Source organism: Hyla sarda, chromosome 7 (genome assembly GCF_029499605.1).
Source record: "Hyla sarda isolate aHylSar1 chromosome 7, aHylSar1.hap1, whole genome shotgun sequence".
Classification (NCBI taxonomy): domain Eukaryota; kingdom Metazoa; phylum Chordata; class Amphibia; order Anura; family Hylidae; genus Hyla; species Hyla sarda.
This window is the reverse complement of record NC_079195.1, coordinates 7,489,543-7,513,838: the sequence shown is the minus strand read 5'-3', so window position 1 is coordinate 7,513,838 and position 24,296 is coordinate 7,489,543. Positions and strand designations below refer to the sequence as shown.

Here is a 24,296-nt window from a genome sequence, read left to right as displayed (position 1 = left end):
TGTGATGTCAGCAGAGAGCACTGTGCTCATGATGTCAGCAGAGAGCACTGTGCTTGTGATGTCAGCAGAGAGCACTGTGCTCGTGATGTCAGCAGAGAGCACTGTGTTCGTGATGTCAGCAGAGAGCACTGTGCTCGTGATGTCAGCAGAGAGCCCTGTGCTCATGATGTCAGCAGAGAGCCCTGTGCTCGTGTTGTCAGCAGAGAGCCCTGTGCTCGTGATGTCAGCAGAGAGCACTGTGTTCCAAAAAGAAAATAATTTCCTCTGTAGTATTCAGCAGCTAATAAGTACTGGAAGGATTAAGATTTTTTTAATAGAAGTCATTTACAAATCTGTTTAACTTTCTGGCACCAGTTGATTAAAAAAAAAAAAAGTTTTCCACCGGAGTACCCCTTTAACATCTGCTTTGCCATTGACTTCAATGTATTTTACTTTGCACTGTTCACACCGCGTAAATTCCGCTGGCGGAATTCCGTTCCGCTAGTAGAAAGAACATGTTCATTCTTTTTGCGGAATACGTGAGCAGAAGTCTATTGTAGTCAATGGTAAAAAGAAATGTCCTCTTTAAATCATTTCTGCACGTAATTTGCACGATATTCACAAGGAAATAGCGTGAAATACGCGTGGAAATTCCGCAGGAAAAAATTTTATAAATAAATAAAAAGGAATATTTTAATTGGTGGTTGTAGTCCAGAAAAACAAAACACAAAAATAAACTGTTTCCTCCTATATTCCGTGCGGAAAATCCCAAAAATTCACTCGAAAAAAAAAAATGTCAATTCCTTGGCAGAATTTTTACTGGAGGATTCCTCTCCGATTCCTCAGTGTGAACGCACCCTAACATATACGCCTTAACATTAAAAGTTCAACACCAAGATGGAGAAGTCGCGGAGTTATGGAAATCACAGGAACCATAGATATATTAATGATATAAAAAATGGAAAAAAATATTAATAAAGTCTCGATTTATTCAGTATCGGGTAAAGCGGCATGCACAGAAATACGCACACTTGCATGCTATGGCGCGCTATTAGGTTTAATTGTAATAATTGTGTGAAGAATTCTCTGCCACGCTGAATGCACTTGGGCACGGCATTTGTCAAGATCCTGGCGGTTGTCACATGAAGTCTCTGCCACGCTGAATGCACTTGGGCACGGAAATTGTCAAGATCCTGGTGGTTGTCACAAGAATTCTCTGCCACGCTGAATGCACTTGAACATGCAAATATCAAGATAGTGGTGCTTGTCTGAGGAATGTTCTGCCAACACTGAATGCACTTGGAAACACAAAACATTAAGATCCCGATACTTGTCTTAATAATATTCTGCCACACTAAATGCACTTGGGCACACAAGTTGTGAAGATCCTAGTGGTTGCCGGAAGAATGCTCTGCCATGCTGAATACGCTGGGGCAACAAAAATGAAGACCTTGTCAGCTGCCTGAGTAATGTTCTGCCACACTGAATACACTTGGGTATGGAAATCGTCAATATTCTGATCGTTGACTGAGAAATGTTCTGCCACGCTGAATGCACTTAGGCATGGAAATTATCAAGATTCTGGCCATTACCCGGGGAATGATCTGCCGCTCTGATTCGACATGGACACATAAATCATCAAGTTACTGGCGGTTGTCTGAGGAATATTCTGCCACGCTGAATGCTCTTGGGCACGAAAATCAAGATCTTGGCAGTGGCCTGCCACGCTGAATGGACTTTGGTTTACAAATTGTCAAGATCCTGCTGGTTTTCTGAGGAATGCTCTGCCACGCTGAATTCACTTGGATATGGAAATCATCAATATTCTGATGGTTGACTGAGCAATGTCCTGCCACGCTGAATGCTCTTGGGCACTAAAAGCAAGATCTTGGCAGCGGTCTGCCACGCTAAATGGACTTTGGTTTACAAATTGTCAAGATCCAGCCAGTTTTCTGAGGAATGCTCTGCCACGCTGAATTCGCTTGGATATGGAAATTATCACGAATCAAGATTGTCTGCGGAATGTTCTGCCATTAAATGTTCTACGTTGGAAAAATTTGTGGTGGAATTTCTATGCATTTCTTTATCCCACCGCCTGCTGGGATAGATCAGTCCACTAAGCCAATGGAGGTATTTCTCAGGGACAGTAACCCCTACACATCTGGTCAGCTGGGGGAGGGGGGTAACACAGATTCACCTGCCTACTCCTCAGGCTCCTGGTGAAAATTCCAGGAAATGAGTAATCAGGCGCACTTAACCCCTTGGCTTCTCAGCTCAGCTCTAAAGGAAGAAAGCGATTAATTCAGTACTCAAGTCCTCATCCTGCGAGGGGGGTCCCTGGGGAGCCAAGCCTTCTGTCCTGCTGCAGGGAGAGGCCCAAAGTGTCAGCTCTGTGATCGAATTGCGTCCCTGTACACTGGGGGATCTTTGATTATTTTTTTCCCATCCATCAGATTAATAATTTCCCCAGTGCACAAAAAAAAGGATAAAAATTGATGACTCTATTCTAAGGCCTCGTTCACATTGCTGTCGGACTCCATAGGCAATCGGGCCAGAAGGACGGGAGTTTAGAGGAGAAAGAAATAGTGCAAGCTAAAATCCTGTAAAATTACCGGGTCACCGACGGACCCCATGCAAGGGAATGTTGGCCGTCAGGACCCGGCAGTAGCCGTTTGCGTCCGATCGGCTCAAAAAAGAGCCGATCAGACTCTTAACGGGTCGGATGCAAACGCCTTAGGGTGCGTTCACACGTGTGGATTTACAGTGTATTTTATGCTGCGGATCCACCACTGAAGGACCTCTGTATGGTGCCCTTAAATGTGCGGCAATACGCTGCTATGAGCAGACACAGTGCGATGTGCGAGTCGCCACGCGCATGCGCAGTATAGTCGCACATCGCTGCAGTTCTCGGCCTAGGTCATTGAGCAGGGGAAGCGGCTGCGATGTGTGCGAGTAGACCGCGCATGCACGGCGAGTCACACATCGCAGTGTGCCTGCTCGGAGCGGCGTCTTGCATGTTGGGAGTTGTAGATTTGCAATAGCTGGAAGCACACTGGTTGGTAAAAAAAAAAACATATATCTCTCTCTCTCCCCCCTTCCCTCCTCTCTCCTCCCTCCCCTCTTTCCCTTCCCTCCCCTCTCTCCCCTCTCTCCCTTCCCTCCCCTCTCTCCCCTCTCTCCCTTCCCTCCCCTCTCTCCCTTCCCTTCCCTCCCCTCTCTCCCTTCCCCTCTCTCCCCTTCCCTCCCCTCTCCCCTCTCTCCCTTCCCTTCCCTCCCCTCTCTCCCCTTCCCTCCCCTCCCCTCTCCCCTTCCCTCCCCTCCCCTCTCCCCTTCCCTCCCCTCTCTCTCTCCCCTTCCCTCCCCTCCCCTCTCCCCTTCCCTCCCCTCTCTCTCTCCACTTCCCTCCCCTCTCTCATAAAAATTTTAAGTGCATTTTTTTTTCCCCTTCATATTCTAGAACATGATTTTTGGGTGTCGAGAACAGTTCGGATATGCACCAAAGTACACACAAATAAATCGAGGTGCTTCCTTATTTAGATACTTTCGCTCTTAGGTTGTTCACATAGTAGTAAAATGTGTGAAATGTTTGAAAGTTCCGGCGGGTGTTAGGACCCCTCGGAAATGCGGCGTCTCATAGACGGCAGTGCAATTCCGAGCGAAATCCGCAGAAAGAATAGAAAAGTCTATTTTTTCCTGTGGATGCCGGTTTCTACTGCGGAAATTCCACTGTGTGCACAGTACAGCAGAATCTTATTGAAGTCAGTGGGAGTCTGCTGCAGCGGAATGTCTGTGCAGAATATCGGTGGAATTCCGTACGTACATTCCGCCGTGTGAACATACCCTTAGGGCGCATTGCTGAAAATTCCGAAATTCCAGTGCAGCAGAATCCCTTTGCTGTCATTCCGCTGCACTGTGCCGTCTATAGATTTTAACGCCGCTGATATTCCTCAACTGAAATGAGGAATAATTTTGGTAAGGAAAATCTTGATCTTTGCTATTTTCATCCTTAAAGGGGTACTCCACTAGAATTTTATATATTTTTTTAAATAAACTGGTGCCATAAAGTTAAACAGACATGGTTGAACTGGTGACCGTTTTCCTATAAGGATAAATTGTGGCGGAATAAGCGAGCAGAATTACTCCAGTAAATTCCTCAGTGTGAACATACCCTAAGGTTGTCCTGTTGATGTTTTTTTTTGTTTTTTATTATTTTTTTTTAATATAATCTTTCACTTTTTTGGGTGTGTTCACATGCTGTGACTAATTACAGCATGTGTGTTTGATTTGTTTTACAAACGACCAAATTGGCTGTGAAAATGGCGCGTTTACCAAGATTTGCATAATTGTAGTAAAATGTGTAATTTTTACAGCAATTTTGGCCATTTGTGACAAAAATGCATGCGGTAATTAGTTGTGGTACAGCTAATTAGCCGCAATGTGTGGGTACACAGCCATAGGAGTGAAGGATCAAAGTAGAAAAAGACATCAAAAACAGGGCGGACAATGTAATGCACCATTGGGGACTGTAGACAACCACGCCTGCATTTTGGTTAAACAGCTGAAAGTGACGACTTTCCTTTCTTTGGGGGGCGCAAAGGAATTTTGGCGCATGTCTAGCACGAGTCTTTAATAAATAACATTGAAATGTGTTTTCTCGTTTTTTTTTTTTACATTTTTTATTATTATTATTATTATTTTACGTTAATCTTTTTTTTTTGCCTTTTAAGACAACACATATGGACATTTATTTTGTCCCTAGGTCAATACCTCCATTCAGAAACAAACTGAGACCTATCACCACCCACACACCCACCCAGAGCAGAAAAAAATAATAATAATAAAAATTTTTTAAAATAAATATGTAAGGGTTTCCTAAAGTCACAAGAAAACAATTCACCTTATTTTTAACCAAAATGTATACGGGACTCTAATAGTAAATGAGGGCAATTGTGTCATTTTTGATGGCGGTTATCTGTTATTGTACCGCCGTTGATGTGATGTCATTTTTTGCGGATCAGGCCCTCTTTGAGATGATTCATATTTTACAGGATTCCGGTCAGTGTATTAATCATCTCATGCCGGCGTTTACATTGCAGGTCAGAGGTCGGCGCAGGCAGTAGTGTGGGGGTCAGCGCGCTCATCTCCTCGGCTGTTTGTTCTCCGCAGAACATGGATTGAGCTGCATTCCCTGCGGACGATGTCGGCGGATGGACTCCGTCTGATAATGCATGAAACAAGCGCAGGTCCTCACCTTATGCCAGGGGGAGGAGGGCCGTTCTGAGTTTGGGGTGTCCCCGGGGACAGTCAGAAGAAGGTAACTACGTTCTGCACAGCACTCTATAATGGAGTCATTTCAGGGCCTTAATAGCAGCTGTAATAAGGTGTAAACAGTGCAAAGCGGCGCACTACACGAAGCAGCATCCTGGGACCTGCCAATATATTCAGCTCACCTCCATTCTGTGCCCCCGGGAGCCGGCGTGACATTTGTAGATGGATATTGTGGATCAGGGATGTTTACTCTACAGCCACAAAGGACAAGTTTCTATTATTCTGACTGTAGATTTGTGGTCAGTGATGGAGAAGAAGAGCGGAGTCAGCACATTCACTGTTTGTTCAGCACCGAGAAATGTGCAACCTCTGAGAAAGATAGAACATTGGAGAACATCATCCAGAGACAGTCCGGGGTTGACCATAACTAAAGAGACATCTCTTATCTATCTCTAGGCCATTACTTATCTTCCTCTAGTCCATCACTCTCATCTTCTAGTCTTTCACAGTCAACATCTTTTAATCCATTGCTCTTGTCTTCTAGTCTGTCACTCTCGTCTTCTAGTCTGTCACTCTCATCATCTTCTAGTCCATCACTTACATCTTCTAGTCCGTCACTTACATCATTTTCTAGTCCGTCACTCTAATCTTCTAGTCTGTCACTCTCATCATCTTCTAGTCTTTTATTCTCATCATCTTCTAGTCCGTCACTTTCATCATCTTCTAGTCCGTCACTCTCATCTTCTAGTCCGTCTCTCGCATTTTCTAGTCCGTCACTCTCATCTTCTAGTCTGTCACTCTCGTCATCTTCTAGTCTGTTATTCTCATCATCTTCTAGTCCGTCACTCTCGTCATCTTCTAGTCCGTCACTCTCGTCATCTTCTAGTCCGTCACTCTCATCATCTTCTAGTCTGTCGCTCTCAATATCCTTTATTCTGTCAATCTCATCATGTTCTAGTCCATCACTTTCATCAACCTCCAGTCCGTCACTCCCGTTGTCTTCTAGCCGTCACTGTCATAGTCTTCTAGTCCATCACTCTCGTCATCTTCTAGTCCGTCACTCTCGTCGTCTTCTAGTCCGTCACTATCGTCGTCTTTTAGTCAATCACTTTCATCAACCTCCAGTCCCTCACTCTCATTATCTTTTAGTCCGTCACTCTCATCGTCTTCTAGTCCATTACTCTCGTCGTCTTCTAGTCTGTCGCTCTCAATATCCTTTAGTCTGTCATTCTCATCATCTTTCATTCCATCACTCATCATCTTATAGTTTTGCTGCATTATTTTTACCGCAGCCAGTATGTCTCACACCCTCTCTCCTGATCACTTTTTTGCTCTCTTCTGTTCTCCCTATTCTCTCTATTTATACATTTACATGTGGGGTAAAGAAAGATACAATATTTCCATTATCCTGGGAATCCCCCTCCTGTTGATCAGATGGAAGGACATTCTTGGGGGCTCGTCCGGGATGAGTCATTAATGCTGCAGCATTGACCTCCACATGAGCAGGGGTCCCAGAATTCCCTGCTATTCTGTACATTCATCCTTATGGACGATCCCGGAGCAGCTCCATGGTGCTGACAACAGCGACATTTATAAACTTCACATTCGTTTTACTTTATTTTTTTTCAACTTGACAAATGTTTGATGCAAACTGATAATTATTATTATTTTTTTTTTTTTTTGGACCATCACAAGAAGTGGAATCTGCAAGACATAAATTCTCGTCAGTGCAAAGAATCACACAAATCAGAGAGGATATTAAGCTCCCAGATCAAAGATTCCAGCAGGATTTATCTCCCTTGGAGCTCTTATCCAGCCTCGGCCTAATACAGACCAGGTTTCTATATGAAGATCATGGCTCAGCCAAGAGCTGTTAACAAGTTAAAGATGCCAGGAGATGAGCGGCGCTGGGGGTGTCCTGCGGGAACCTGCGGCAATGCCAACGGCTGCTGTCCATGTATAGTAATGTTACCCGCGGCCACTGCATGGTGTGCTGCTCTGCTCAGTAGAGGGCGCTGCTTAATCAGAACAATGCAATCATTCAGATAATAGATTTTCACCCTCCTTAGAAAACCAAGGCCTGTCATCCAGAGTGTGACGTATTCTTGTGTCATCCCCTTCACACAACCAGAGTGTATCGCCCTACTCCAGTTTTGCTGCTTCAAGATTTGTCCGTCATTAGGAGACAATTGGAGTTGGCATTTGTGATTTAAAGGAAATATGTAAGCTTGTTCCCCCTTTGCTCATCGCTTAAAGGATATCTGTCATCAATTTCACCTGAACTAACCTGTTGGTACTGGCAGGTAGTGCAGGTGACACTGATGACAACCATACTTACCTGATCCCGTTCTATGCTTCGTTTCTCTCGCTATCTTCTTCTTTATCTTCCATTCCGGGGCCGACTTGGAGCATGGGCCGACCTTCCTGACATCACCGCTGCTACTTCTTTGCTGGGTCCCACTGCTAGCAAACCCAGCTCCAAGTCGGCCCAGATCGGAAGATACAGAAGAAGATAGCCGGAGAACAGGAGCATAGAACGGGATCAGGTTAGTAGGGTTGTCATTACCACAGTTTGAAGACCACTACATTGGATGATCACATCTATTATGCAGGTATAAAAATGAATACCACATGTGCTGCCAACACCAATGGAAACGAACAGCCAGACCCAACAAGCTTTCATGCAGCTTCCCCCTCTTCAGTTGCCCATCATCGTCCTTTTGATGAACATTCATGGACTTGTATATAGTTGATTGGCGCCCATATTGGATTATGATCTGCCCATCTACAAGGACCTTTAGTCATCACTAGATCCCTCGGTGCTCATCATTTACTAATCACTAAATCTACTCACCTCTTTAGATGCCCATTCACCTTTCATAGCTTTTGGCCAACTGTTATTTCGGGCGGCGGCCATCTATGTCATCACACCCCGTACATGTGAACATTCAGCTCTGCTAAACGTCCATGGGTTCTGATTACAAACACACAGGGATATCAATCCACTGCATAATTAGACAGTAATCAGGTCACTTCCCCCAAAGTGAGATACAACAAACTTCACTATTCCTTTTAAATACAACTCGATTTGATGCCATACTGGACTCTTCTTCAGGGCACGGATGGGTTTTAAATGGGGAGAGGAGAAGTAAGCTGCTGCCAGATGGGTCTTACTGTGGCTTATCTACCAAAAAAAAAAAAGGGTCGGGTGGTTGAAATTACACATGCCCGATTCTTCTCTAACCCCAAAATGAACAATATAAAAAGCAATGTAATGGTACATACATATAAAATCAAGGGTAAGCACCAGGGAACTAAGCCAGGCAGACGACCGAAAAAGAAAACCATTGTTTTTATTCTCACATAACAGATGAGATCAGCGACAAGTATTTTATCATGTGATCGCTGGCCAATGATATGAGAGCAAACATTTAGATTTTCGGTTGTTTTTGTAGACGTAAAACAATTACGGACCCTTTTTTATTAAGCAAGCAAAGTTGTCGATATTACTGCAGGTTATTTAATTCTTTTTTCTATATTACGTTTGGATTTTGTTGTTCAGGTTTAAATTTTTTTAGTTACGGCCACAAATAACGAACACGCGCGTTATTTTAATCCCTGTCTTTTTATACAACGTGCGCACTGACGGCTGCTTTTCCATAGTCTTTCATACAAGATGTTGCGGGGGGGATTTTGTAATTGGCGGGCACCTGCAAAATTGCGTTCTTAAATTGTACATTGACTTGCTCCAAATTTATCATCTAATCTTGCTGCGCTATTCCCATGTTGTCTGTGCTGGATTCATCATTTTATTGTTTGGCGCTGCCAGGGGGGTCGGGGTTTGCAGATGCACTGTTTTTTGCGCTGTCCAGGGGCTTCCTGTCATTTACACAAATTAATAAAGCAACGCACGCCATAATACATAATACCTTTATACACGCCAACCGGGAAAAACATTCACTTGCGAAACAGGTTTCAATTTGCGCTATTTTCATGTTGTCTGCGCTGTCATCATCATTTTTCTTGTGCTTCCAGGAGGGACATAGTTTGCATTTCATCATTTCAATCTTTTATTTTTTTTTTTGCGCAAATGTACTGGCTTAGGAATTTGTGTGAGCTTTTCACTATTTATTTTTTCCCCTATCCAGGGGCTTCCTGTCATTTACGCAAACTTATAATATAAACTTGTAATACATTTTGCACGGCAGCTGGGAAAACCGCACACTTGCGAAACTGGTTTCGTAATGCATGAATATCTGTGCTAATGATTAATTCCTCCCCAATTTATTTGCAAAAAATATAAAAAATAAAATTCTCTAATTTAAAGCCCATTTTTATGGGAGTATTTTTGCAAAAAAAAAAAAAAAACTGGTTTGTTTAACACCGTATGTGAACATGGACCCATCCAGATTCTGTCTGCACGGTGATAATTAGATTAGCGTTAACTTATTTTATATAGTAGATCAAGTCATTGCCACATACGGCGATCATCCCTTGGTCGCGTCCACTCATCTTTGCAGTCATCTATTCCGATCGGATTTGGTGCAGCATTAGACGGTACACGGGGAACAGCGCAGGAGAACATCTGCTTATAATTTCGGTGGGTTTATGAGAAGAAATAAATGTAGAAATGTCTGTGCGCTGCTGTTTCCAGTGATGTTTGCAGCCAACTGATTAAATGCACATGATGCGCGACCCGGGGATCGTGCAGGGATTTCGGAGATAATATTGTTATCTCATCAGCGCCTCTATGTATTTTGGAATTATTTGCTCCAATACAATTCATTCTATTAATTAATTGCATTTCTGCTTGCACTGAGGCCGGGCCACTTCAGCTGCGAGGAATCGCTGCTAATATTTACCCGGGAGTCTCCTGGGATCCTCTCTAAACAGCAAGAAAGAGGGAAAAGAAATAATTCAATGGGAGAGATAAATAAGTGCACATGATGCGTCTTGCAGGAGCGGGTGGGGTGGGCATCAGGCGCCATCTAGTGGCCACGCGGGTGAAATGTCAGGCGCAACTCATCTCCGTGTCTTCTACTCTAGGGTCCCAGGAGAAGGTGGAAGAGCGGAGCGTTAAATGGTTCCTCTCCCAGGCTCTGTATCCCGACGAAATGCTGCTGAATCGCTACGCGGTCATGATCTACACCAGTACCGACAATGGCGGCATCTTCGAGGAGATGGAAGGAGCTGCTGTGTGTAACAGCTGCGGAGAGAAGGTAACAGGCCGCACCGAGCGGGACCGCGTCCACCGCCTAAAACTGTAGTATGCAAATGAGGAGGAGGCGGAGGATAGCTCTTTAATAGCGTGGAAAGATGTCTTCGGCCTGAGCAAGAGATAGGATAGAGCAGGGTCTCCCAACCAGGGTGCCTCCAGCTGTTGCAAAACTACCGCTCCCAGCATGCTCGGACAGTGTGTCCAGACGTGCTGGGAGTTTTTGTAGGCCAAACCTGTGAGTATATTTTAGGGTCTGAGAAACGAGGACTGATGGGTGGGGACCCTAGTACAGTGCTCCCTAATCATGGCTTTCAAACTATTGCAAAACTACAACTCCCATCATTTCCTGACAGCCTAATCCGGTCCTGTAAAGACAAACTACAACTTCAATCATGAGAGTTGTAGTTTTGCATCTGCTGGAGGGCTTCAGGTTGGGAAACCCTGACAGAGGATAATGCAGTGTTTCCCAACCAGGGTGCCTCCAGCTGTTGCAAAACTACCACTCCCAGCATGCTCGGACAGTGTGTCCAGACGTGCTGGGAGTTTTTGTAGGCCAAACCTGCTGACCATCTAAAGCAGTGTTTCCCAAACAGGGTGCCTCCAGCTATTGCAAAACTACAACTCCCAGCATGCCCGGACAGCCGTTGGCTGTCCGGGCATGCTGGGAGTTGTACTTTCGTAACAGCTGGAGGCACCCTGTTTGGGAAACACTGGGATAGGGGGAGGAAATGCACTAAAATCCCATATTCATGATCCAGAAATACAAAATGTAGTATTTCATAATAGCGTGACCTTATAATATCACTTAAAGGAGTACTTAGGGTTTGGGAAATGTATCCCCTATCCTAAAGATAGGGGATAGGTGTCTGATTGCAGGGGGTCTGACTGCTGGGACCCCTCACGATCTCCCGTATGACGCCCTGGCTTTCTGTAGGAAGCAGACATGTCCCCTCCATCTATCTCTATGGGAGAGCCGAAGCTCTGTACTCGTGTATCTCTGGCTCTCCCATAGAGATGTATGGAGGGGCCATGTACACTTTGTGCGGTGGTCGACACCGTATGGGAGATTGTGGTGGGTCCCAGTGGTCGGACCTCTCCCCTGGGATCAGACTCTTATCCCCTATCCTTATGATAGGGTATTAATTTCTGTAACCTGGAGTTCTCCTTTAATGGGGAACTTGACCATGTACATTAAAGGGGTACTCCGGTGAAAAACTTTTTTTTTTTTTTTTTAAATCAACTGGTGCCAGAAAGTTAAACAGATTTGTAAATTACTTCTATTAAAAAATCTTAATCCTTCTAGTACTTATCAGCTGCTGAATACTACAGAGGAAATTATTTTCTTTTTGGAACACAGAGCTCTCTGCTGACATCATGACCACAGTGCTCTCTGCTGACATCTCTGTCCATTTTAAGAAAATCCCCATAGCAAACATATGCTGCTCTGGACAGTTCCTAAAATGGACAGAGATGTCAGCAGAGAGCACCGTGTTCCAAAAACAATATTCAGTAGCTAATAAGTACTGGAAGGATTAAGATTTTTTAATAGAAGTAATTTACGAATCTGTTTTACTTTCTGGCACTAGTTGATTTAAAAAAAAAAAAAAAAAAAAGTTTTCCTCCGGAGTACCCCTTTAAGACACAATTTGCTGCAGTCTTTCAGGTAGTTTTGCTTCCTCTGGACTCATGATTGGAATTGGCCGACATTATCTTATTTAAAGCTTCGCGCCATAGCAGGGACTGTACACATGGTGCGACGATGGACGCGTGTGGTCAGCAGTGTGATGCCCAATGTAACCTGAACGGTTAGGAAGTTGCAGGACAGGTGCAGACACGCTACATTCAAACCCCTCATTGCGCCATGGTTTGGCTTGTATTGAGTTTTTGGCTAATTTTGTTCCCAGGCCCTGCTTGTATTTGCCCTTTCACCTTCAGAAAATCCGAACTGCGCCAATGTGGTAGTGAATTCCCCTTCGACACCATGATCAGCCATCAGGTCGAAAGCGCTAACGTCACTTAAATTAACTTTTGAAATGTCACACAGACTCGGTGCTGAGACCCCGTCCAATTTGCTATTTATAGCTGGCAACGCGTTTCACTCTGTGCTCAGTCCTAGTCTATGGAGCCCATCATCTCCTGCAAGGCCGGGTAGTGAAGCGTGCGGCCTGTCACTTCATTCAGCTGTAACTAATTTTTGGAAGGGCTCTTGGGACCAATCTGAAAGGGGAACTCCCGTACATAAGTTTTTATGCACTTTCCACAGCATAGGGGATACGTGTCTGATTGCGGGGGTCCGACTGCTTTAAAGGGGTACTCCGCTGCTCCACTGAAGATTGTGACTCACCAATTTGTTTTAAAGGGTTACTCCACACCCCAGCGTCCGGAACATTGAGTTCCTGAAGGCTGTGTGCGGGCTTCCGTGCTCACGCCCGCCCCCTTGCGACGTCACGCCCCGTCATGTGACGTCACATCCCGCCCCCTCAATACAAGTCTATGGGAGGGGTGTGACGGCTGTCACGCCCCCTCCCATAGACTTGCATTGAGGGGGCAGGACGTGACATCACATGGCGGGGCGTGATGTCACGAGGGGGCGGGCGTGAGCACGGAAGCCCGCACACAGCCTTCAGGAACTCAATGTTCCGGACGCTGGGGTGTGGAGTAACCGTTTAGTGTGGCCTGAGAAAGCTCTATAAAATATGGCCACCAGAGAGACAATGGGGAATATATAAAAACATAAGACAGTACACTCTTAAACAAGACGATGCTGCTCAGCGTTTGGAACAAAATGTTCCGAATGCTTAGAGCCGGCGCCGGGTGCTTGTGATGTCATAGCCCCGCCCCGCCCCATTACATCACACCCCGCCCCCTCAATGCTAGTCTATGGGAGGGGGTGTGACAGCCGTCACGCCCCCTCCCATAGACTTGCCTTGAGGGGGCGGGCGTGACGTTATGAGGGGCGGGGCTATGACATCAGCAGAGCTACGCTGAGCAGCGGAGTACCCCTTTAAACTTGAAAGACGCATCGTCTTGTTTAAGAGTGTCTTATGTTTTTATATATTCCCCATTGTCTCTCTGGTGGCCATATTTTATAGAGCTTTCTCAGGCCACATTAAAACCAATTGGTGAGTGACAATCTTCCCATGGCCTTTGGGCAACTCAATCTCCCTGGCTGCCACATTGCACCTCCAAAAAATAGGACCGGTATCCTCGGCTGGTGACAATTCATCCTATGCAGATCAGTTTGAGCCCATGAAGTTGGTTCGTTCTGCTACCCCCTCTTGTTTAACCTTTGGCTTATCCCGTACTATGGGAGAAGAGGACATCTTTGTGTTGACTGTATAGAACTAGAGATCATTTGCTCCCAATTTAATGAAATAAAAATAAAATATGGATCTAATTATAGATCTGTGTTTTTTTGTTTTTTAAATAAATCCAATACACACTGTAACAGGATCGTCAAATATTTACGTTTACTGCCCTAAAAAGGGAGTAGTTGGATCTTGTACACATTGACCCATGTGCTCCTCTTATGCAACGTACACAAAAAGTTAGGAGGCTTAGGAAAGGGCTACGTACAATATGGTACAAGGATTATAGTGGTCAGGAATCCTTAGTTACTGCTGTAGCTCATCCTGGTTCGCCTTTGGACCACTTCTGTGGACTTTGTCTAAGTTGCCCCCAGGTTTATACCCTTTAACCCTTGGACAAGGGTTTGGACTTGTTACAGGTCACTACCTCTAGGAACGGTCATAGTATAGGTGGCAGCTTTAAAGGATTTTTTTTTATTTATTTGACTATGCTACAGGGGCTGTAAAGTTAGTGTAGCCCATAATATAGTGTCTGTACCTGTGGGTGACGGTTTTCTCACAATTCTTCTGTGATTTTCACCCCAATATTTATTTTTAACAGCATACAAAATTACTGTTGTCTCAGATTTTTCCCAGGTTGCAATGCGGCCGAGACCTGACATCACTAGTCAGCTGATCACAGGGAGCCTGTCTGCTTCAATGGCTGGAGCGATCGCTTGGTGGGAGAGAGATCAATCTGCAACTAATGCAACAGCTGTAGGCACCCTGATTGCAAACCACAGGTCTTTTGAATGGATGCAGCTCATTTATTTTTCAATGGGTGGGGTGACTGACGTGTGGGAGGGAGGAAAATGAAATTGTAGGATTTGTAGGCTAAAAGAAAAAGTCAAACAGGAAACACCAGTTCACAAAAAGCTAGCCACAGTGTTATGGTAATCTCATAGCATAGCCATTTATCCCCAAGACAAGCGGAGATCCTTCCTAAGCATGTCCATTACTGTCTGCCAGGTACGTACTAAAATCACCTTATGGTGGAGAACCCCTTTAAGGACCTAGAGTCACAAGTGTGAGACACTGAGAGGTCAGGCAGGAGACACTGAGAGGTCAGGCAGGAGACACTGAGAGGTCAGGCGGTAGATGCTGAGAGGTCAGGCGGGAGACACAGAGGTCAGGCGGGAGACAATGAGAGGTCAGGCGGGAGACCATGAGAGGTCAGGTGGGAGACGCTGAGAGGTCAGGCGGGAGACGCTGAGAGGTCAGGCGGGAGACGCTGAGAGGTCAGGCGGGAGACGCTGAGAGGTCAGGCGGGAGACGCTGAGAGGTCAGGCAGGAGACGCTGAGAGGTCAGACGGGAGACACTGAGAGGTCAGACGGGAGACACTGAGAGGTCAGGCGGGAGACACAGAGGTCAGGCAGGTAACACTGAGAGGTCAGGCGGGAGACACAGAGGTCAGGCAGGTAACACTGAGAGGTCAGGCGGGAGACACAGAGGTCAGGCAGGTAACACTGAGAGGTCAGACGGGAGACACAGGTTAGGCGGGAGACAATGAGAGGTCAGGCAGGTAACACTGAGAGATCAGGTGGGAGACAATGAGAGGTCAGGTGGGAGACAATGAGAGGTCAGGCGGGAGACAATGAGAGGTCAGGTGGGAGACACAGAGGTCAGGCGGGAGACACAGAGGTCAGGCGGGAGACACAGAGGTCAGGCAGGTAACACTGAGAGGTCAGGCGGGAGACACTGAGAGGTCAGGAGGGAGACGCTGAGAGGTCAGGCGGGAGACGCTGAGAGGTCAGGCGGGAGACGCTGAGAGGTCAGGCGGGAGACGCTGAGAGGTCAGGCGGGAGACGCTGAGAGGTCAGGCGGGAGACACAGAGGTCAGGCAGGTAACACTGAGAGGTCAGGCGGGAGACACAGAGGTCAGGCAGGTAACACTGAGAGGTCAGACGGGAGACACAGGTTAGGCGGGAGACAATGAGAGGTCAGGCAGGTAACACTGAGAGATCAGGTGGGAGACAATGAGAGGTCAGGTGGGAGACAATGAGAGGTCAGGCGGGAGACAATGAGAGGTCAGGTGGGAGACACAGAGGTCAGGCGGGAGACACAGAGGTCAGGCGGGAGACACAGAGGTCAGGCAGGTAACACTGAGAGGTCAGGCGGGAGACGCTGAGAGGTCAGGCGGGAGACGCTGAGAGGTCAGGCGGGAGACGCTGAGAGGTCAGGCGGGAGACGCTGAGAGGTCAGGCGGGAGACGCTGAGAGGTCAGGCGGGAAACGCTGAGAGGTCAGGCGGGAGACACTGAGAGGTCAGGCGGGAGACACTGAGAGGTCAGGCGGGAGACACTGAGAGGTCAGGCGGGAGACACAGAGGTCAGACAGGTAACACTGAGAGGTCAAGTGGGAGACACAGAGGTCAGGCAGGTAACACTGAGAGGTCAGGCGGGAGACACAGAGGTCAGGCGGGAGACAATGAGAGGTCAGGCGGGAGACAATGAGAGGTCAGGCGGGAGACAATGAGAGGTCAGGCGGGAGACAATGAGAGGTCAGGCGGGAGACAATGAGAGGTCAGGCGGGAGACAATGAGAGGTCAGGCGGGAGACACTGAGAGGTCAGGCGGGAGACAATGAGAGGTCAGGTGGGAGACACAGAGGTCAGACGGGAGACACTGAGAGGTCAGGTGGGAGACACAGAGGTCAGGCAGGTAACACTGAGAGGTCAGGCGGGAGACACAGAGGTCAGGCGGGTAACACTGAGAGGTCAGGTGGGAGACACAGAGGTCAGGCAGGTAACACTGAGAGGTCAGGCGGGAGACACAGAGGTCAGGCGGGTAACACTGAGAGGTCAGGTGGGAGACACAGAGGTCAGGCAGGTAACACTGAGAGGTCAGGTGGGAGACACAGAGGTCAGGCGGGAGACAATGAGAGGTCAGGCGGGAGACACTGAGAGGTCAGGCGGGAGTAGTCTGGGTACTTCCCAAGGTCTGGACTGGCAGCGTACGTTTGTAGTCAGTGTATGGGCAGGACAGGAAAGTCAGGGCAGGCAGGACAGGTACATAGGTCTGAAGGAGGAGATTCAGCTGAGTTTTAGGCAGTGGGCCGGGATAAGGTTGAGACAAGCTGATGTCAAACACTGTAACGGAATCACATACATGAGAAACACCTTGACAATTCCACTAGAACAGCCATCTCTTATAGGAGGTGATTGCTTGGGGATGGAGCGTGTGTGCCCTCTATGGACAGGGCCAGGGATAGCAGGAGCACCTGGGGCACAATGGCAGTGATAGGAGACTGACCAGCTTTGTTTTGATCAGTACCGGGTTGGGGCAAACCACTGGTGCTACAATAACTTATGGTAGAAATAATGAGTGATCCACCTCTTGGCTTTAGTCACAATACCTGACTGATGGTCTCCTAGACGAGGGTACGGGGAGGCGCGACAACCACATTGCTTCTAATCCTATTCTTTCTGATTTTAGACCATTTTGTGCCCTCATAAAGTGGCAAGAAGTCTGGAGATTTGTCTGCCCAGGAGCTGCACTCACATCAAGATCTGCAGACCCCGAGCCCACATGGCCACTATGGAGGCCAAGATGTGAGTATATTGGAGGGTCTGAGAAACCAGGACTGATGGGTGGGGACCCCAGTGCAGTGCTCCCTAATCATGGCTCTCCAACTATTGCAAAACTACAACTCCCATCATTTCCTATCCGGTCCTGTAAAGACAAACTACAACTTCCATCATGAGAGTTGTAGTTTTGCATCAGCTGGAGGACTTCAGGGTGGGAAACACTGACAGAGGATAGAGCAGTGTTTCCCAACCTGGGTGCCTCCAGCTGTTGCAAAACTACAACTCCCATCATTTCCTATCCGGTCCTGTAAAGACAGACTACCACTTCAATCATGAGAGTTGTAGTTTTGCATCAGCTGGAGGGCTTCAGTTTGGGAAACACTGACAGAGGATATTGCAGTGTTTTCCAACCAGGGTGCCTCCAGCTGATGCAAAACTACAACTCCCATTATTTCCTGACAGCCTATCCAGTTCTGTAAAGACAAACTACAACTTAAATCATGAGAGTTGTAGTTTTGCATTAGCTGGAGGGCTTCAGGGTGGAAAACACTGACAGAGGATATTGCAGTGTTTCCCAACCAAGGTGCCTCCAGCTGTTGCAAAACTGAAACTCCCATCATTTCCTGACAGCCTATCCGGTCCTGTAGAACAAAACTACAACTTCAATCATGAGAGTTGTAGTTTTGCATCAGCTGGAGGGCTTCAGTTTGGGAAACACTGACAGAGGATATTGCAGTGTTTCCCAACCAGGGTGCCTCCAGCTGATGCAAAACTACAACTCCCATTATTTCCTGACCGCCTATACGGTCCTGTAAAAACAAACTACAACTTCCATCATGAGAGTTGTAGTTTTGCATCAGCTGGAGGGCTTCAGGGTGGGAAACACTGACAGAGAATAGAGCAGTGTTTCCCAACCAGGGTGCCTCCAGCTGTTGCAAAACTACAACTCCCACCATTTCCTGACAGCCTATCTGGTCCTGTAAAGACAAACTACAACTACTATCATGAGAGTTGTAGTTTTGCATCAGCTGGAGGGCTTCAGGGTGGGAAACACTGACAGAGGATAATGTAATGTTGCCCAACCAGGGTGCCTCCAGCTGTTGCTAAACTACAACTCCCAGCATGCCCAGACAGCCGAAGGCTGTCTGGGCATGCTGGGAGTTGTAGTTTTGCAACAGCTGGAGGCACCCTGGTTCGGAAATGATGGGATAGAGGAACCTCAATCAGCAAAACTCCCTGACAGTGGATGTACAGCTCCGAAGTGTAACAAATGTGGCCCCCGAGTGCAGTTACTGTCAGTGCTCTGGGGCCCGGGGCCTCCTCCATGTTGCCTTGTCTGTCGGTGATCTCCGGGTACAGCTGACAACAGATCCTTGTGCCTCTCTGAACGTATTGACAGGAGCTCATCACTCCTGGGAAAAGAGGCAGAGAATTAAATTATCATGGAAGCGGAGCGCGCACCTGTCATGGCCGCCGTTAGCATGTCCGGACACGACGCACGGTAATTGACTCGACAGCTCTGCGGAGCGGGAGACACTTGTCAGCTCTGGGAGTAGATCAGGTGAGCACAGGCGCCGCACTATTCATATCGTTACTTGTATATCGTCATCAGATACATTGTTACAGCGGAATGTTAGGTCATGTGACATGAAAGCGCTCCGCAGCGCACTTACCATGGATGCCTCCTAACCAATGTTACATATACATTTACATTTCCTTCATCATTCTGCGCTCAATACCCCATAATACCAAAGTGATAACAACATAAAAAATAAATTCAAATTTATTAACCCCTTCAGGACGGAGCCCATTTTGGCCTTAAGGACCGGAGCGTTTTTTGCACATCTGACCACTGTCACTTTAAACATTAATAACTCTGGGATGCTTTTAGTTATCATTCTGATTCCGAGATTGTTTTTTCGTGACATATTCTACTTTAACATAGTGGTAAATTTTTGTCGATACTTGCATCCTTTCTTGGTGAAAAATCCGTAAATTTGATGAAAAATTTGAAAATTTAGCATTTTTCTAACTTTGAAGCTCTCTGCTTGTAAGGAAAATGGATATTACGAATACATTTTTTTTTTGGTTCACATATACAATATGTCTACTTTATGTTTGCATCATAAAATTGACGTGTTTTTACTTTTGGAAGACACCAGAGGCTTCAACGGTCAGCAGCAATTTTCCAATTTTTCACAAAATTTTCAAACTCAGTATTTTTCAGGGACCAGTTCAGGTTTGAAGTGGATTTGAAGGGTCTTCATATTAGAAATACCCCATAAATGACCCCATTATAAAAACTACACCCCCCAAAGTATTCAAAATGACATTCAGTCAGCATTTTAACCCTTTAGGTGTTTCACACAAATAGCAGCAAAGTGAAGGAGAAAATTCACAATCTTCATTTTTTACACTCACATGTTCTTGTAGACCCAATTTTAGAATTTTTACAAGGGGTAAAAGGACAAAATTTTTACTTGTATTTGTAGCCCAATTTCTCTCGAGTAAGCACATACCTCATATGTCTATGTAAAGTGTTCGGCGGGCGTAGTAGAGGGCTCAGAAGGGAAGGAGCGACAAGGGGATTTTGGAGAGTACGTTTTTCTGAAATGGTTTTTGGGGGGCATGTTACCTTTAGGAAGCCCTTATGGTGCCAGAACAGCAAAAAAAAAACACATGGCATACCATTTTGGAAACTAGACCCCTCGGGGAATGTAACATGGGATAAAGTGAACCTTAATACCCCACAGGTGTTTCACGACTTTTGCAAATGTAAAAAAAAAAAAAAAAAAATTTACCTAAAATGCTTGTTTTCCCAAAATTTTTTTATTTTTAAAAAGGGTAATAGCAGAAAATACCCCTAAAAATTTGAAGCCCAATTTCTCCCGATTCAGAAAACACCCCATATGGGGGTGAAAAGTGCTCTGCTGGCGCACTACAGGTCTCAGAAGAGAAGGAGTCACATTTGGCTTTTTGAACGCAAATTTTTCTCTGGGGGCATGCCGCATTTAGGAAGCCCCTATGGTGCCAGGATAGCAAAAAAAAAACACATGGCATACCATTTTGGAAACTAGACCCCTCGGGGAACGTAACAAGGGGTAAAGTGAACCTTTATACCCCACAGGTGTTTCACGACTTTTGCATATGTAAAAAAAAATTTTTTTTTTACCTAAAATGCTTGTTTTCCCAAAAATTTTACATTTTTAAAAAGGGTAAAAGCAGAAAATACCCCCCAAAATTTGTAACACAATTTCTCCCGAGTACGGCGATACCCCATATGTGACCCTAAACTGTTGCCTTGAAATACGACAGGGCTCCAAATTGAGAGCGCCATGCGCATTTGAGGCCTAAATTAGGGATTGCATAGGGGTGGACATAGGGGTATTCTACGCCAGTGATTCCAAAACAGGGTGCCTCCAGCTGTTGCAAAACTCCCAGCATGCCTGGACAGTCAACGGCTGTCCGACAATACTGGGAGTTGTTTTGCAACAGCTGGAGGCTCCGTTCTGGAAACAGTGGCGTACCAGACGTTTTTCATTTTTATTGGGGAGGGGAGGGGGGCTGTGTAGGGGTATGTGTATATGTAGTGTTTTTTACTTTTTATTTTATTTTTTGTGTTAGTGTAGTGTTTTTAGGGTACAGTCGCACGGGCGGGGGTTCACAGTAGTTTCTCGCTGGCAATTTGAGCTGCAGCAGAAAGTTTGCGGCAGCTCAAATTTGCAGCCAGATACTTACTGTAATCCTCCGCCCATGTGAGTGTACCCTGTACGTTCACATTGGGGGGGGGGGACATCCAGCTGTTGCATAACTACAACTCCCAGCATGCCCGTTGGCTGTCGGTGACTGCTGAGAGTTGCAGTTTTGCAACAACTGTAGGCACACTGGTTATGTATCACTGAGTTTGTGACCTAACTCAGTGTTTCACAACCAGTGTGCCTCCAGCTGTTGCAAAACTACAACTCCCAGCATGTACGGTGCATGGTGTACGGTGACTGCTGAGAGTTGTAGTTTGCAACAGCTGGAGGCACACCGGTCGTGAAACACTGAGTTAGGTAAAAAAAAAACTCTGAGTTTCACAACCAGTGTGCCTTCAGCTGTTGCAAAACTACAACTCTCAGCAGTCACCGACAGCCAACGGGCATGCTGGGAGTTGTAGTTATGCAACCAGCAGATGCACCACTACAACTCCGAGCATGCACTTTAGCTGTTTGTGCAAGCTGGGAGTTGTAGTTAGACAACAGCTGAAGGTACACTTTTCCATAGAAAGAATGTGCCTCCAGCTGTTGCAAAACCATAAGTCCCAGCATGCCCATAAGGGAATGCTGGGAGTTGTGGTGGTCTGCCTCCTGCTGTTGCATAACTACAGCTCCCAGCATGCCCTTTTTGCATGCTGGGAGCTGTTGCTAAGCAACAGCAGGAGGCTGTCACTCACCTCCAACGATCCAGACGCTGCAGGTCAGTCCCGCCGCCGCAGCTGCTCCTGGGGCCCCGATCCCAACAGGGGCGCCGGGGATCGGGGTCCCCAGCACCCGGGGTGCACGTCCCGCACCCGCTCACGTCCGCCAGAAGAGGGGCGGAGCGGGTGCGGGAGTGACACCCGCAGCAGGCGCCCTGATTGGTCGGCCGGTAATCCGGCCGACGAATCAGGGCGATCGTAAGGTGGCACCAGTGCCACCTCACCCCTGCAGGCTCTGGCTGTTCGGGGCCGTCAGAGACGGCCCCGAACAGCCAGTAATTCCGGGTCACCGGGTCACTGGAGACCCGATTGACCCGGAATCGCCGCAGATCGCTGGACTGAATTGTCATAATTGGCATAATGACCCCCCTGGGCGATATGCCGGGATGCCTGCTGAACGATTTCAGCAGGCATCCGGCTCCGGTCCCCAACTGGCTAGCGGTGGGGACCGGAATTCCCACGGGCGTATGGATACGCCCTCGGTCCTTAAGGACTCGGGATGCAGGGCGTATCCATACGCCCTATGTCCTGAAGAGGTTAAAAAGGAAATATAAAAATTTGGCATAGACAACGTTTTCTCCTGATCGTCTCTAAGATGTGGTAAATTCATCTGATTGGACAAGACACAGCCCTGTCTATCAGAGCAAACACCAAGATATGAGGGGGAAAGAACTGCCTGTAGAGCTCAGACACAGCCCTGTCTATATAAGATCTCACAGCTGATAATGTATATCAGAGCAAACACCAAGCCATGAGGAGGAAAGAACTGCCTGTAGAGATCAGACACAGCCCTGTCTATATAAGATCTCACAGCTGACAATGTATATCAGAGCAAACACCAAGCCATGAGGGGGAAAGAACTGCCTGTAGAGATCAGACACAGCCCTGTCTATATAAGGTCTCACAGCTGACAATGTATATCAGAGCAAACACAAGCCATGAGGGGGAAGGAACTGCCTGTAGTGCTCAGACACAGCCCTGTCTATATAAGATCTCACAGCTGACAATGTATATCAGAGCAAACACCAAGCCATGAGGAGAAAAGAACTGTCTGTAGAGCTCAGACACAGCCCTGTATATATAAGGTCTCACAGCTGACAATGTATATCAGAGCAAACACCATGAGGAGGAAAGGACTGCCTTTAGAGCTCTGACACAGCCCTTTCTATATAAGGTCTCACAACAGACAGTGTATATATGAGCAAACACCAAGACAAGAGGAGGACAGAACTGCCTGTAGAGCTCAGAGACAGGATTGCGTGGAGGCACAGATGTGGAGAAGGGGACAAAACATTTCTGCTGCACTGAAAGTTCCCCAAGAGCTCAGTGGCCTCCATAAGTCTTACATGGAAGAAGAAGAAACAACCAGGACTCTTTCTAGAGCTGCCATCCCACTAAACTAAGTAATGGGGGAGAAGGGTTTTCGTAAGGGAGGTGAACAAGAACCCAATGGTCACTGAGCCCCAAAGATCCTGTGAGCAGATGGGGAGAAACTTCTAGAAGGTCCATAACCATCACTGCAACCTCCACAATCTGGGCTTTATGGCAGAAAGAAGCCTCCTCAGTAATAACACATGGAAGATGTCAGAGATTACAGAGAAGGATCTAAAGGACAAGACTGTGAGGAATAAGATTCTTTGGTCTGATGGAACCAAGAGGGAAGTTTATGGCCTAAATTTTAGTCATCTCTTGAGGAAACCAGGTACTGCCCAATACCATCCCTACAGTGATCATGGTGGGGGCAGCATCATGTATGGCGGAAACCAGGCACTGCCCATCACCTGCCTAATACCATCCCTACAGTGATCATGGTGAGAGCAGCATCATGTCTGGGGGAAACCAGGTACTGCCCATCACCTGCCTAATATCCTCCCTACAGTGATCATGGTGGGGGCAGCATCATGTCTGGGGGAAACCAGGCACTGCCCAATACCATCCCTACAGTGATCAAGGGGGGGGGGGCAACATCATGTCTGGAGGAAACCAGGTACTGCCCATCACCTGCCCAATACCATCCCTACAGTGATCATGGTGGGGGCAGCATCATGTATGGAGGAAACCAGGCACTGCCCATCACCTGCCTAATACCATCCCTACAGTGATCATGGTGGGAGCATCATCATGTCTGAAGGAAACCAGGCACTGCCCATCACCTGCCCAATACCATCCCTACAGTGATCATGGTGGGGGCAGCATCATGTATGGCGGAAACCAGGCACTGCCCATCACCTGCCTAATACCATCCCTACAGTGATCATGGTGAGAGCAGCATCATGTCTGGGGGAAACCAGGTACTGCCCATCACTTGCCTAATATCCTCCCTACAGTGATCATGGTGGGGGCAGCATCATGTCTGGGGGAAACCAGGCACTGCCCATCACCTGCCCAATACCATCCCTACAGTGATCAAGGGGGGTGGGGGCAACATCATGTCTGGAGGAAACCAGGTACTGCCCATCACCTGCCCAATACCATCCCTACAGTGATCATGGTGGGTGCA

At 47.0% G+C, this 24,296-nt stretch overlaps 1 protein-coding gene across 5 annotated transcripts in view; it reads left to right on the top strand.

Moving 5' to 3' along the window:
- Window positions 1-24,296, top strand: part of LOC130283530 (uncharacterized) — a 208,781-nt gene that overhangs the window by 130,694 nt on the left and 53,791 nt on the right. For all 5 annotated transcript variants that reach the window (XM_056533164.1, XM_056533165.1, XM_056533166.1 and 2 more), the window contains 2 exons: window positions 10,294-10,466; window positions 17,246-17,361. In XM_056533164.1, coding sequence (XP_056389139.1) covers window positions 10,294-10,466; window positions 17,246-17,361 — 289 coding nt within the window. The remainder of the gene's footprint in view (window positions 1-10,293; window positions 10,467-17,245; window positions 17,362-24,296) is intronic.